This window comes from Phycodurus eques, chromosome 6, assembly GCF_024500275.1.
Source record: "Phycodurus eques isolate BA_2022a chromosome 6, UOR_Pequ_1.1, whole genome shotgun sequence".
Taxonomy (NCBI): Eukaryota; Metazoa; Chordata; class Actinopteri; order Syngnathiformes; family Syngnathidae; genus Phycodurus; species Phycodurus eques.
Genome location: NC_084530.1, coordinates 10,465,305 through 10,480,429, shown reverse-complemented (window position 1 = coordinate 10,480,429; position 15,125 = coordinate 10,465,305). Strand labels below are relative to the sequence as shown.

The 15,125-nt window shown below is 44.0% G+C and overlaps 1 protein-coding gene across 5 annotated transcripts in view; it reads right to left on the bottom strand.

Moving 5' to 3' along the window:
- Positions 1-2,874: 2,874 nt before the first annotated feature.
- Positions 2,875-15,125, bottom strand: part of LOC133403683 (adhesion G protein-coupled receptor L1-like) — a 34,130-nt gene continuing 21,879 nt past the window's right edge. For 2 of the 5 annotated variants that reach the window (XM_061678811.1, XM_061678813.1), the window contains 14 exons: positions 14,498-14,678; positions 14,289-14,411; positions 13,911-14,128; positions 12,983-13,156; positions 12,139-12,351; positions 11,829-12,049; positions 10,579-10,645; positions 10,385-10,473; positions 8,451-8,619; positions 8,223-8,372; positions 8,032-8,128; positions 7,839-7,949; positions 6,360-6,380; positions 2,875-5,475 (listed from right to left, as the gene is read on the bottom strand). In XM_061678811.1, coding sequence (XP_061534795.1) covers positions 3,533-5,475; positions 6,360-6,380; positions 7,839-7,949; positions 8,032-8,128; positions 8,223-8,372; positions 8,451-8,619; positions 10,385-10,473; positions 10,579-10,645; positions 11,829-12,049; positions 12,139-12,351; positions 12,983-13,156; positions 13,911-14,128; positions 14,289-14,411; positions 14,498-14,678 — 3,777 coding nt within the window. In that variant the 3' untranslated portion in view covers positions 2,875-3,532. Of the gene's footprint in view, positions 5,476-6,286; positions 7,478-7,838; positions 7,950-8,031; positions 8,129-8,222; positions 8,373-8,450; positions 8,620-10,384; positions 10,474-10,578; positions 10,646-11,828; positions 12,050-12,138; positions 12,352-12,982; positions 13,157-13,910; positions 14,129-14,288; positions 14,412-14,497; positions 14,679-15,125 lie in introns of those variants that run through there. The other 3 variants (XR_009768723.1, XM_061678812.1, XM_061678814.1) reach the window with 3 other exon arrangements.

Genomic DNA, 15,125 nt, shown 5'->3' with positions numbered 1-15,125 from the left:
GCGACCCTAGTGAGGATAAGCGGTACGGAAAATGGATGGAGGGATGGATATCTATCATGAACTCCAGTGAAGTTATAATGACTTTTTATGTGACATAGTATTACATTATATGACAAAAAGTGTTGTTTTAATTGCAACCACCCTCCTATTCTTTTTTCACCCACCCTTACATGGATTTGATGTTGATATGAATACTTTTGGTTTCTTATTCTTTATGCTAATAAGAAACACGTTTTCTGTAAAATATATATTTTTTTCCATCCATCCATTTTCTGTACCGCTTATCCTGACTAAGCATGCTGGAGCCTATCCCATCTCTCATTGGGCGAGAGGCAGGGTACACCCTGAACCGGTCGCTAGCCAATCACTGGGCACATTTAAACAAACAACCATTCACACTCACATTCACACCTACGGGCAATTTAGAGTCTTCAATTAACCTACCGTGCATGTTTTTGGGATGTGGGAGGAAACCATAGTACCAGGAGAAAACCCACGCAGGCACGGGGAGAGCATCCAAACTCTACACAGGTGGGGCCGGGATTTGAACCCCAGTCCTCAGAACTGTGAGGCAGATATGCTAACCAGTCCTCCACCGTGCTGCCATCAATTTTTCTTTTGACAGACATGTAACATTCAAATTATGATACGCACAAAGTTCATTTTAACAAATGAACATTTACCTCATGCTACTTTATTGGCACATTATTTAAGGGATTATTGGACTACTTACTTTTCGGTACAGTATCAGTACAGCATAGCAACGCCGTGTTAACTGTTGTAGTTATTAGTTCACATTGTGACTTTTGTAGGCCACCTCTAAAACAGCAAATCTTTCAAGTTGGAAAATCCATCCATTCATTTTCTGAGCCGCTTCTCGTCACGCGGGTCGCGGGCGTGCTGGAGCCTATCCCAGCTGTCATCGGGCAGGAGGCGGGCTACACCCTGAACTGGTTGCCAGCAGATCACAGGGCACACATACATAAACAACCATTCACACTCACATTCACACCTAGGGGCAATTTAGAGACCTCAATTAACCTACCACGCATGTCTTTGGGATGTGGGAGGAAACCGGAGTGCCCGGAGAAAATGCACGCAGGCACGGGGAGAACATGCAAACTCCACACAAGTGGGGTTTGAACCCCGGTCCTCAGAACTGTGAGGCAGACGCTCTAACCAGTCTGTCACCGTGCCGCCAAGTTGGAAAATATGCAAATGAATAGTACTCTAGCAGTGTTACCCAACCTTTACACTGGAAAAATCTGCACATCGCCAAACAAAAATGTCACAAAAAGTATGAATACTGAAATAATAATGATCTTGTCTCAATTTAATCCCAAATGTACTTAGTGTGAAATTTGAGCCTGTTCAGTTGAACACAAAGCTATTATGTTGGATGAATAGCAACAGTTGGACACAGTTTTATTGTACCTTCAGCCATTTAATATGAAAGAGTATTTACTGTAATTGTTCTGCCTGTCACCTTATGTTGCTGGTATAGAGAGATGAACACAAATAACATAATTAACTTAATTACTTATAATTACTAATAATTCTGGCCCAAATTAAACAAAAACAGACCATTTCCAGCAGCACCCACAATGATCTCTCACGGTACATTAGTGTCTCATGGCACCCTGGTTGGGAAGCACTGCTCTACCGGACAGAATTGCACTTACTAAATAATGGATAATGTTTCCTGGTAATATCTTCCTGGAATATTTATTGTTCATGAAAGTCCTTGATGAGTAGTAGGCTGCCACTGAAATCCCAACCAAATCAAAGAAAGAGTTGTAAATGAATTTCCATCGAGTGGTATCTCGAAATGTTCTGCTCCTTTGCAACCACACAGTGGTGAACCATCAGCGCCAGCAAGGCCTTCTCAGCTGAGGTAAATACGATCAGAAGCGCCAGTCAGATTTCCACAATAACAGTCAGCATCTTTTGTTCCTCCAACTGTTGTGTTTTTAAATGTTTTGCTCATGTTAAATGAGCAAAACATCTCTGTAGCGATCTACACACATTCCTAAATTTAATAATCAACATCTCTGATAAGTAGGATGTATCTTATTTAAATGTTTTATGTTTTTGTTATGTTATATAAATAGATTCTCAATTGTTTCAGATGATTTACACGGCAGTTGTGAGCTGCCATATTACATTTTTGTATAGTACTTATGGTTTCTACAATTGCGATGATATAGTGGTGATATTAAGGTGGATGAAGGCCCGCCACTGACCACACTAATGTATAGAGCGACAAAAAAAAAAATGAAAATGTAGTTTTTAATATTTACAGTCCACAATTTCCACAAATATCTGTAACTGAGTACTGTAGTATAAAAGGTTACACTGACTAGCTGTATGGGCTACTAGTACATTTTTACTTTTTATGCTTCCTGACTGTCTAAGCATCATTAATAGTCAAAGACAGGACAACAAAGATTAATTTCACGTTTACTCGAACTTCAATAGCAATACAAGACAATTAGAACACTTCAGGGTAATATGTACAAGGATATCAAGGGTTGCAGAAAAAGTTCTGAGGTTTCACATGATCTGCTCTGGAGATAATAGTTCTGCTGCAATGAAAACTCTGCTGCAAACTGTTCCATTGCCAACAGTTAATGGTGACTGGAGGACAGGTTTTGGTCTTGATGTGATGGAACAAATTGAAAATCAGAAGGAGGGCACGTGTGTAAAGCCCACCTTCATTGACATTGGTAAAATGGTCCACTGTGATACATTAATTTGTGATACATTAATCCTAAATCATAATCATAAAAGATATATATATATATATATATATATATAAAACTACAGACATATATATATATATATATATATATATATATATATATATATACACACACACACACACACACACACACACATATATATATATATATATATATATATATATATATATATATATATATATATATATATATACACACACACACACACACGCACCCACTCTTGATCTCTCACACACACACATACGCACGCATGCTCATCAAGCTACACACACATTCGTTCACTTGCACTTGAGCACTTCCTTCTTACAGTACGCGTGGCCTCGTAAAAGCCACTTGAAAGTCATGCATGTGTTCTTTGAAAGGATTTGTTTTTTGGTAACACACAAGTGTTTTTGATCTGTCACGACATTGTTCTCTTGCTACGAGGAGGGGCGACAGCCGGTCAATGGACCAACAGAAAGTCAGACAATGGGCCAGTAAGAAATAAAGTACCTGTATAGCGGGAAGACACGGCAAGGGTTCGGGGAAGGAGAGCAGAGGAAGAGGTATGATGAATGAGTCACACTTCTAGAAAAGTAACAAAAAATGACAAGGGGCAAGGGGGAGTCTCGTGGTGATCGGGAGATAGAAGGAGGGAGGAGCCATCTCTGACATCATCATTCCCTTCATCGTTCAATTGAATTGAATCATCATCTTCGTTATGTTTAACACTGTTGGTTGTGCTTCTCTCCACCTCCCTGGTTTCTATGCCCCGATCACCACCGCCCTAGTCACAGGCTCGTCACCCGCTGCATCTGGCCGTCTTCTCCTTCCGAAGAGGGCTCAGACGTGTATAGAGCCTCTCCGTTAGTCGTCGGTGGTGGTGGCTGATAAAAGGTCTGCAGGTGATTGGGCCGTGGGCCGAGAGGGGGTCTCCCAAGGCTGTAGGGCAGCTCCAGGGTGGGCTGCTGGGGCGGGCTGGTGGGGCTGAGTTGTTCTGGAACTTCGGGGCTACTGTCAGGGTAGGAGAGCGTAGGAGGGGAGGTGCGGCTGTAGAAGCGGGGAGGGGAACTACTGCGGCTGTAGACTTGGGGGGAGTGGCGGGAGTAGGGATTGTTGGGAGGAGAGTTATTGTCTCGGGCAACAAAGATGTTAGTTGGGGGTGAGCTTCGTGGGAAGAGACCGAGAGGTGGTGATCGCCGGTCCCCGGGGTAGAGTGGCGACGGGTTTGAATCCTGGCCGTATATAGGTGCGGTGTCAGGGTCAAGGTCAAGATCAGGGGTCAGAGGCAGAGTAAAGTCATCGGAATCCTCTCGGTCGCCATGGTACCTTAGAGAGCCTCTATCTTTTCCTCTTTTCCTCCCAACACCCCCATCATTGCCCTCAAACAAGAAAGACTCCTGTCTGTCTACATCGACGCCACCACACCACACATCTAGTGCTCTGTCTTTCTGTTTGTCATTTTCTCTTTCAATTCCTGCTCTCCAACCATCTCTGTCCTTCTCTCTCTCTATCCCAACTCTCCAGCCCTCAATTCCAAAATCTTTTCTCTGAGTAATGAACGTTTCTTCTCGGTCTGTCTCCACTGCTCCTCGCCATGCATCCATCCTTCCATCTCTTTTCTCCAGGAGATGAGATTCATCCCTTCCTCTATCCATTCCACCTCTCCACTCAGCCATGTCTCCGTTTCTCTTTTGAGAGCTAAAAGACTCCTCCCTTACTCTATTACCTCCCCTCCACTCATCCATAAGTCCATCTCTTTTTAGGAGAAATGTCTCACCCTTCTCCCTATCCTGCCCTCCTCGCCAAGCATCTACAGTGGCCTCTCTCGCTTTCATCAGAAGTGGCTCCTCCAGAGCTTTGTACAAGGGCTCCGACTCCTGTGGGGGTGGGGGAGGCGGAGGCGGCAAGGGCCTGTCACGATAACGATCTCGGTCTCGCTCCCTGTCTTTGTCTGTCGCCCCACCCGTCTCAGCTGTGCTGCGGTGGCGTGACAGGGTGCCAGTGGTGCGGCTGAGGGTGGAATATGGCCGAGCCTGAACATCGGGGGGGCGCGCTTGTTGTCTCTCCTGGAGCCCGCGACGACCCAGAGTGCCTTGTAGCTGCAGCCTCTCCCCCATCGATTCAGTATCTCCTAGAGTGCGTGCGTGCGACCAACCGTCTTGTGAGCGTGGTGTCGTGCCATGATCTTGTTCCTGTGATGTGGAATGTGTCTCAGCACCTTGTAGGTGATGACTCAAATGCGGCCAACCCTCTTGTGCGTTGGGTCGATTGGTGGGCTGCATGGTGGCCGCCCAGCCCTCCTGGGGTTGCTGTGCGTGGCGAGTCAGTGTAGCGGTGTGAGCAATGGCTGCTCTGTCCAGATGATGAGGCCTTGCCAGGCTTCCGTAGCGCTCTGGAGGGTCAGGCATGTCACCCGAAGGCCTCAGGTTGCTCTGCACCAGCTCAGAGATGATCATTTTCTCCAGTGCTGCTGCGTCAGACAGGTTACGACGCATTCCAACACCAGTGCCCAGATCTGCGGCGCCATGGGGGGTTAGCAGGGCAGGGGAGATGTCATCGCCTCCCATCACGACGCCTCCCTCCTTCAGAAGGTCGGTGCTGCCCACCACTCCAACTCGGGATCCGGGCATTGCCCCGAGTCCATGCAGGGTGAAGGTATTGGGGGTGTAGCCTCCATTGAGACACATGCTGTCCAACCCACAGGACTCCTGATTTTGTGACACACCAACTTCTACATGAAGAAACAGGAAATGCTCAGTTATAAAAAAGAAAGACAAACTCAATATTGCCTAAAGTATTCGCTCACCTGTCTTGACTTAGATATGAATTTAAGTGAAATCCCATTCTTAATCCGTAGGGTTTAATATGACATTGGTCCACTCGCTGCAGTTATAACATCTTAAACTCTTGTGGGAAGGATTTCAACAAGGTTTAGGAGTGAGGTTATGGGAATTTATGATTTTTTTTTTCAGGAGCATATTTGTGAGGTTACACCCTGATGTTGGATGAGAACGCCAGGCTCTCAGTCTCTGCTGTAATTCATACAAACGTGTAAATTCTATAGGGTTGAGGTCAGGATTATGCAGGCCAATTGAGTTCATCCACATCAAATTCTCTCATCCATGTATTTATGAACCTTGATTTGTGCACTGATGCACAGTCATGTCAGGAAGGGGCCATCTCCAAATTGTTCCCACAAAGTTGGAAATGTCCGAAATATTAGCCCTTGAGCTCCAGTGAAAGGAACTCTGAATGCTTCTCTTCTGAACGTTTCAGCATACCTAGAGATTCTAAACCTTTCTAAGAAGAATGGGATTTCACATAAATTCAAGACAGGTGAGCGAATTCTTTTGGCATTATAAGTGTGTATCATCAAAATATTTTTGTGAAAAGAGTTGAATGAGTAGATGTATGAGCAAATGAGTAGAGCTTCTTCCAAAGATTGAGGCTTTTTCAGTATTACATGAAATATCGAATGTGGTTGGTTGGAGAAAGGTATTTCATGTCAATAGGATCTATGTATGGTTAATGTGTGCAAATGTGTGAAATGGTGGTCTATGAAGACAACCACGGTGCTAAATGATTTGGGTAAGCACAATAAAGAAGAGCTCATACTCTTGTTTCGGAAGGTTCCAACTGGTCCATGTAAGAGAGGAACAGAGAGGGAAAGAGTATAAAAAACATTCCAAAATAAATATAAAAACAAAATAACAGCAGAAAGAAAAGTTGAAAGAAAAGGTAGCACACCAATGTTCACAAAGGTAAAATTGTTTACAGTATGTATGTGTGACCTGCAAATTAATTGAGTCCAATAAACAATACAGTATATATAAAAAAACACAATGTATAATGGAATTTGCTTGAGTACCTTCCTCTGATAACACAAACTGACAACACAAACAATAAACATTAACCCATCAACCATCCATTTTGGTGGCACGGTGGTCGACTGGTTAGCACATCTGCCTCACAGTTCAGAGGACCCAGGTTCAAATCTGGCCTCGCCTGTACAAAGTTTGCATGTTCTACCCCTACCTGCGTGGGTTTTCTCCAGGTATTCCGGTTTTCTCACACATCCCCAAAAAATGCATGGTAGGCTAATTGAAGACTCTAAATTGCCCGTGGGTGTGAATGTGAGTGCGAATGTTTGTTTGTTTATATGTGCCTTACGATTAAAAAAAAGCTTGAAAATGTTAAGCTACCATGCTTATTTTTTTATTTTTGGAGGAAGCTGAAGTATCCAGAGAAAACCCACACAGGCACGGGGAGAACAGGCAAATTCCACACACAGGAAGGCCGGATTTGAAACCAGGACCTCAGAAGTGTGAGGCAGATGTGCCTCACACTTCAGTCGTCCACTGTGCTAGAAATTTGTTTAAATTGACATACATTTCCAAATCCATTTGGAAATCTCGCCTACCTCAACTGTCTCATCACATCATGTAAACTAAAGTAGTAACTATTCATAAAGAAGGAACCGTTATTGGCCTACCTTGTAAATGTAAACATAATACAAGTGGCAGTGTATGACCAAAACCTAAAAGGGTTCCACCAAACGAGTCTCTTTTGAAGTGATGCTGTTGACTGATATTTTGCAATTTTCATTCTCTTAAAAGGCTATTCATTTTCACAGAACTGTTCTTCACAGCCTGCATTTGGCTGGCAACCAGTTCAGGGTGCACCCCGCCTCCTGCCCGATGACAGCTGGGATTGGCTCCAGCACGCCCGCGACCCTAGTGAGGAGAAGCGGCTCAGAAAATGAATGAATGAATGTTCTTCACAGCACAAAGGTGGCACCGAATTTTATATGACGTAGGCTTACTTTGCTCATGAAACATCTTTTAGCCTTCACAAATTCTCCAATATCAGGCGTCAAATCCTGAGTAGCAGCCATTTTCAGAATGTCATTTAAGTGGTTATCTTTAATTAAAAATTAAGCAGAGGGAGTATTTCAAACTCCCCTGTTGCACAGTAAAACCGTTCTGGCACAAAAGGCCTACAGATCAACCATTCTGCATGGCCATGCAGCTGAACAAGTTAGGGTTAATCATTAGTGTACAGAGGAATGGCCTCTGAGGTTGTGATGAGGTGTACCTGTGGAGGTGAAGGGCTGATTGTATCCTTGCGCCAACATGGTGTCATAAGGAGAGGCTCCTACGTGAGTCTGCAGGACTGGATTGGTCAGGAAATGATTCCCCAATGCAGCTATGTGCAGAAAAGAGATGAATAAATGCTGCCGAGTGCAACTGCAAAGAAGGTGCACAAAGACAATAAAGCAGACCCTCACCTCTGTTAAGAGTCGGGGTGCTGTTAACATCAGCGGCGATGAAAGACGACTCGGTTTGTCTTCGCACCGTGTCGTTCCACATCCTCCGAATACGACTCTGGAGCACAGAATATCAGCGCGGAGTCTAATGAAGCTTGCGTCCACAAAAAGTCAGGAAGACATGGAGAAAGAGTGTGGAACGAAACGCTTGCCTGTCTGTTCGCCGTGGCTCTCCGACCCTGGCTGCTGCTGTAGCGGCTGTTGGAGCGCAGCGCGGCTGCCTTCACCGAGTCTGGAGAGCTGGACGAAGAGGTCGCACAGCACTTGGAGAGGCGGAAACATCGGCCGTAGTCTTTCTGACCCTTAACACAAAACACAAACCATTGGCGGTGCACGGTCACACGACCGCCAAGATAATGATGCTCAGCTCCGAGGCTGACCTTCCTGGCGAGGGTGCAGTGCAGGATGGTGATGAGGAGGCCCTGCGCAGTATTAAGTGAGGCAAAGAGGTAAGCCAGGAGGAGAGAGGGCGCAGACAGGAACATCAAGCCTGAGGACCAGTTGACACACTGCAGGAAGAGCAGCGTCAACGAGCCCACCGCCCATGCCCTGGACACACGAGAGCACACATCATGAGGAAATATTTGCTTTCATCGGATCTTTTCTAATTCTACAGAATCAATGGGTCATCAGAAGAAGGCGAACACACGCATGTCATGAACCGGTTTGTCCGAGGGGACGTGTGAGAGCCGGATGCCAGCCGAGCCCTCATCCCTCACCGCACATCCCAACACGAAGCAGCACAAAGCTTCAAGCTGTGGCTGGATCGTGAACTAAGCAACAGGCTGCAACACCACAGTACCAGTAGAAGGGGTCCTGATGCTTTCTCATCCCAGCTGCAGGAATTAAGCACTGCCCCCATTGGACCACTTCAATACATTCTTACATTCATGGACAATATTAATACCTAATCAATTTTAGCATGTGTTTTTTTTTTACCATGAAATGAAGGTGTACTATTCAGCATGCACTGTTTGCAGCAGACTATACTAAACAGTTTTTGGGAGCTTAATTGACTCCTACCTACTATCAGACCGCCTAACTTTATATTATCTTTTATTCATTAAGTTGGTAGGCATATTGAATTCCTGCAGCTAACATCACAAGGTGAAATTCAAAACTACCACATTGTTTTTCAGAATCACGACTGATTTTGACCCAAAGTCAAAATCTGGGCACATTAGAGGCACTATAATGGAATTCATGATCAAACTGTAAGCGTGGAAAATGTCTGCCTTCAAATTACATCACATGCTCGACATCTGGATGTCTTTTGACTTGGGTGTTGCCGGAATGGACACAAGTATTTAATCAAGATGCTGTTTGTTCGTATACTGTGTCAAGCTCAGACAGAAGATAAACGAACACATAAGACCCAACATTTGCACCAATCAGCAAACTAACAAAATCCATCTACAGCACTATGCTGTAAGAGTTATGATGCCCCAGTGTGAGTGTAATCTTATTTTATCTTTGCTTTGCAGAATTCTCCTAAAAGGACAGGTATTCATAATAACAAAAGCCAGTTTGAGTGAACCTTCATGAGACCTTGACGGATCGAAAGCTGCAATGATCCTTTTAAAATAGAAAAAAACGTAAATAAAATAAATAAATAAAATTCTGATCAAGTCAAGGTTTCAATAATAGAGGTTAGGGTGTTAGGAGCCGGCACGGTGGACGACTGGTTAGCACATCTGCCTTACGGTCCTGGGGACCGGGGTTCAAATCCTGGTCCCGCCTGTGTGGAGTTTGCATGCTCTCCCCGTGCCTGGGTGGGGTTTCTCCGGGTACTCCGGTTTCCTCCCACATCCCTAAAACATGCGTGGTAGGTTAATTGAAGACTCTAAATTGCCCATAGGTCTGAATGTAGGCTACACGTATTGGCCTTGTTATCTTTTGAGAATAAATTTTACCATTTTAAGGCCTTCAAATCTACCTGCCACTTCATGCTGAGCATCTCATGAGTAGCACTCATAGTACATCCTTAACAGAGGAAATTGCATCACAGTCATAATTTTCATTCCTATGATTACCTACCTTGACAAACATGAAAAAATTGTTTAGCGCAGGTATTAAGTGTTCTTTGAATCCCATTTCTTTAGTATCATTGTGCTTGAAATAGTTGTAGAATGCACAAGTAATATCATGATGATTAAAATAAAAATCAATAATTTTATTTTAATCATTGTGAAGGCCTGACCTTTTGTTTTCACACCAAGTATGCAAAAAGGTTTCAAAATAAATTTGTGAAATAATCTAAACCTAATGAAACACGAGGAACAAGGATCATAAAGATATACAGACAATTACAAACCTCAGGTTGTCATGGCGACTGGAGTCTGGTTTCAAGGCAGCAGTGCTATGCATCTTATGTAAGGTCATCACTAAGATTAGAAGGTTAAGCTGTAAACAACAACAAAGACTGCTGTCAACGCTCTACTTTCACGAATACATTTGTACACGACATAAAGGATTGAATCTGTATGGGGCCAGGAATGAAAATCTCACAGTGATAATAACAGCCACCGGTCCAAGGAAACTCCAAATGAAGAAATTGTCGGTTCGCAGCCAGCAGCTGTGCATAATGACACACAAACAAGTTAGAGGAGGAACACAAACAGCAACGATACCATCTATACAATCACATTCTTTAACATTTAGGGGTGCACAACGTTAAGAGGTCCTTGAGCACCCCCAAAAATGGGCAGGAAACACCTATTACCTACACAACGTATTTATTGCAAGGCAATTCAATCGTGGTATCAGAAAATGTGCCTTTACAAAGATAATAATATTTAGTTTTGATTGGAAATGGATAACACACACACACACACACACACACACACATGTGTGTGTGTGTGTGTTATATATATATATATATATATATATATAAACATCCTTAATCCTTAGGGTTCAATATGATGTCTCTTCAACTCTTCTGTGAAGCCTGCCCACAAGGTTTAGGAGTGTATTTATGGGAATTTTTGACCATTCTTCCAGAAGCACATTTGTGAGGTTACACACGGATGTTGGACGAGAAGGCCTGGCTCTCAGTCTCCGCTCTAATTCATCCCAAAGGTGCCAGATGGAGAAGCGTGGTTCAAGACTTCAGAGAACTGCTCTCGACTCCAGTGGCGGCGTGCTTTACACCACTGCATCCGATGCTTTGCATTGCACTTGATCATGTATGGCTTGGATGCAGCTGCTCGGCCATGGAAAACCATTCCATGAAGCTCTCTGCGCACTGCTCTTGAGCTAATCTGAAGGCCACGTGAGGTTTGGAGGTCTGTAGCGATTGACTCGGCAGAAAGTTGGCGACCTCTTCGCACTATGCATCCGCTGACCCCGCTCCGTCGGTTTATGTGGCCTACAACTTCGTGGTTGAGTTGCTGTTATTCCCAAACGCATCCACGTTCTTATAACACAGCTGACAGTAGACTGTGGAATATTTAGGAGCGAGGAAATGTCATGACTTGGACTTGTTGCACAGGTGTCAGCATATCACAGTTCCACACTGGAATTCACTGAGCTCCTGAGAGCGACCCATTCTTTCACAAATGTTTGTAAAAACAGTCCGCATGCTTAGCTGCTTTATTTTATTCACCTGAGGCCGTGCAAGTAATTGAAACACTTGATTTCGATTATTTGGATGGGTGAGCGAATACGTTTGGCAATATAGTGTGTGTGTGTGTGTGTGTGCGTGCGTGTGTAGGTGTGTGCGTGTGTGTAGGTGTGCTGAGCAATTGTGATGAACTTACGAAGCTTTTGAGCCGTAGCCTCTGAAGTCAATGGCTGCAGACACAGCCACCACCAGCCCGGGCACAGAGTAGCCACTCAGGTACAAATACTTCCGCCTGGAGTTACGACCCTCAAACACCTCACGCTGCAAAATGTACAGTTCCACTGCTTCCAGACACAACCAGCAGAACACTGAGAGCAATGAGAAGTGCAGCAGGCCGGCAATGATGGAGCACACAACCTATAAATGTGAGAGAAGCATAATGCCGCAAGAGGAAAAAAATACACTTTTAACAAGCACCCCTCATGTTAGTTAAAATAAGAACTCACGGTATATTGTGTCTTATTGGATCCGACAAGGAAGAGCAGCTCAGTTATGAGCAGGTTGGCCCACAGGTTGCAGTGGATGGTGCCGTGGTCAGTGTGCCAGGGTGCTGCCTGGCAGCAGAGGGTAGTAAGGCAGGTGGCCAAACACACCAGAGCAACTGAGATGCCCACCCAGGAGACAACATAGACAAGAAGCTCCTCTACTCCCACACCAGACTGTGAAGATGAAAAGACAAAATGTTGGCATGTTGAGTGTTTGTTATTTTACATACGCATTACATAAAAAACTTGAATGCCGTTTCACGGGAGACCACAAAAGCCGGCAGCATTTAGAAACATCTTTCTCACGCCATCGACTCGAGAGAATTGAATGTTTAATTAAAAAAACGTCTTTATCTTACAAATTAGTGCGTAAAAATGGGATCTGACGGCTAAAGACGACTAGGAAGAATAACATTTCATCAGCCTTTCCAATTTGGGAACTAAACCCTATCTTTGAGTTTGAAGAGCATCAGTGTTGCTATAATTAGAGAAGAGAATGATATACAAGCTTTCCACAATTGATTGATGATTCTGTTATAACATTTTTGGTTGGCTGTTGTTGAATAAAACTTGCAAATAGTGCAAAAACATGGTGCATGTCATACAGACAATAAAGCTGACAACATCTACCAGTCATTCATCCTGTGGCAAGATTATTTTGCATTTAGTGCTGAACACAGAGGTTGGAACATCAAAACACGAGCAGTTTCGGGTTTTTTTCTTTCCGTCAACCTTTCACAGCCATCTTCTGCAAACAAAAACAATCACAGTCACTGCAAGTTTGTGGGCTTGAGTGCTAACTTACAGCAGGTTGCTGGTACATCATGAGTACAGCATAGCTGGACAGGTGGTTACAGGCGCAGGTTGTGTGCGTATTGTTGGTGTGTAACAGGCGACATCCCTGCGTGGACCACCTGCCGGTCCCAGACACCCCTGAGGCATTCCAGAAAGAGCAGTTGGGACCAAAGTGGTTGTCCAGCTGTGAATACGACACAAAACAACAGTTGTGTTTATGAATATCATCAGGAATCTTTCTTGTAGGGCTCCAGGATATGTGAAATTGGGATCTTCTTTAACCCTCTGATATATATTGCGATGTTAAAAAATACAGGATAACACACATGTAACGTGAAAACCAGCAGACATTTCTCTTTTTGCCTCTCTAGAAACACTATGCTCAGTAGCGCACAAAAGTATACGGAGTCATTCGTATGAAGTCTACCTGGATTTAAATAGACTGTAGTATTGAGCAATAGTCGAGCAAGACGAAAGTTAAAATCATTTCTTTTCATGCCCAGTTATACAGTAGTCATTTGCACATTCTTAACACTATTCAATTGTTTTTAATCAATCTGTTTTTACACCTATGTTTTAACATATGCATTTGGCATTTCTATATTTGAGTGCATTAGTTTAAGCAAAACACGTTGTTGTGTCATATTCTGAAGAGAAAACCAGTAAATGCAGGCGTGTAGTTGCTTCCTGTGTCCTCATGTAATAGTCATCAAGTTGTGTTGTTTGATGGGTTATAATTTACCGTAACATCGGTGCTAATCTTATTAACATGTCTAATCTGGTCCATCTTCTGGTCACTTATTAAGATTACAGTCGATTGACTGCATGTCAATACACCAACGTTGCACAGGACCCTGCACGTACATTGCGATGACGATGCTCAAACGATGTATTGTGCAGCACTACTTTCTTGCCCAAGTTAATATTTCCCAGCAAACCTGCAGGTGCCTGAGAGTGAACACCACGGGCTCAGAGAGGAACACTCTATTGGAGCCTCTGTGCACAGAAGCAGAGATGACATGGGAGTTGACCACCAGGCTCCTACGCCTGACCTCTGAACCCTGTCCGAGTCCAAGTCCGAGACGCAAGGTGGAGTTCTGGGTGGTCAGGAAGGAGCCCAAGTTCTTATACAGAGAGAGGACCAACTTCACTTGGCCTGTACAGTGAAGGAAGGAAGAAAGTTACTTTCAGGCATATCTGCATAGATTATAATTAACTGTGTACTATAGTATTCATACCATTAATTCCACAATCCATTCACTTTTGTAATTGTGGCTCATCCGATGTTTTAAAATTGAGATGAGTGTGCTTCATACCATTATTGCTGTACTGCTGCAGGGCCACAGCCGAGATCTGTAGGATGCTGTCGCTATCGTAGGAGTGCGGGAACGTTAGGTCTTGTATGTCCGCCTCTGCGTTGAGCACATACACTTCCAGATCTAATCACACACATACAGAAAGTCTGGATGAGAAGCTTGTTTTAATCGTCAAATGTTGAGCGCTCGGAAAAAGAGAGACAACATACCGACGTTTGGTGCTCTGTCACTGAATCGACCTTCATAGAGGTTGTTAGCCAATAAGAACGCTCCTTTCTCTACCGCATCTAACAGGAGCGATGCAGAGCGGGACTGGTCCGGACCGCTCATGTCAGCCCAGGACACCAGAGCCTCAGGACCCAACAAGTTATCTACTGTCTGAACCACGGCCTAACAAGGAGAAAGGTGCATTCCATTTTGTGAGTGTATCCGTTCATTTGTTTGTCCTTCCCACTTTTCTTCCTCTGTTAGTTTATACATGAATCTATCCTCTTATCCATGAATTCATCTGACCGTCCATCCACCCATTCTTCGACCTCGCATCGCTCTATCTCTCTATTGTTAATAAATCCATTGAAACAGCCATCGTTCATCCATTCATTCATCCGTCCATCATCCATCAATCTTCTCTGAAGCTATCCTTGTGTTCATTTTAAATATTTCATCTATCGTCAAGACCTTCACTCATCTGTCCCTTTGTACGTGTCCACTCGCGTATTATCAACCTGTTTGTCCATTCTCATTCCATCTGTCCATCATCCGTTTTATATCCATCCGTCAGGCATCCATCCATTTATAGTGCTGCCATTCATCCATCAATCATCTGTCCATCTTACA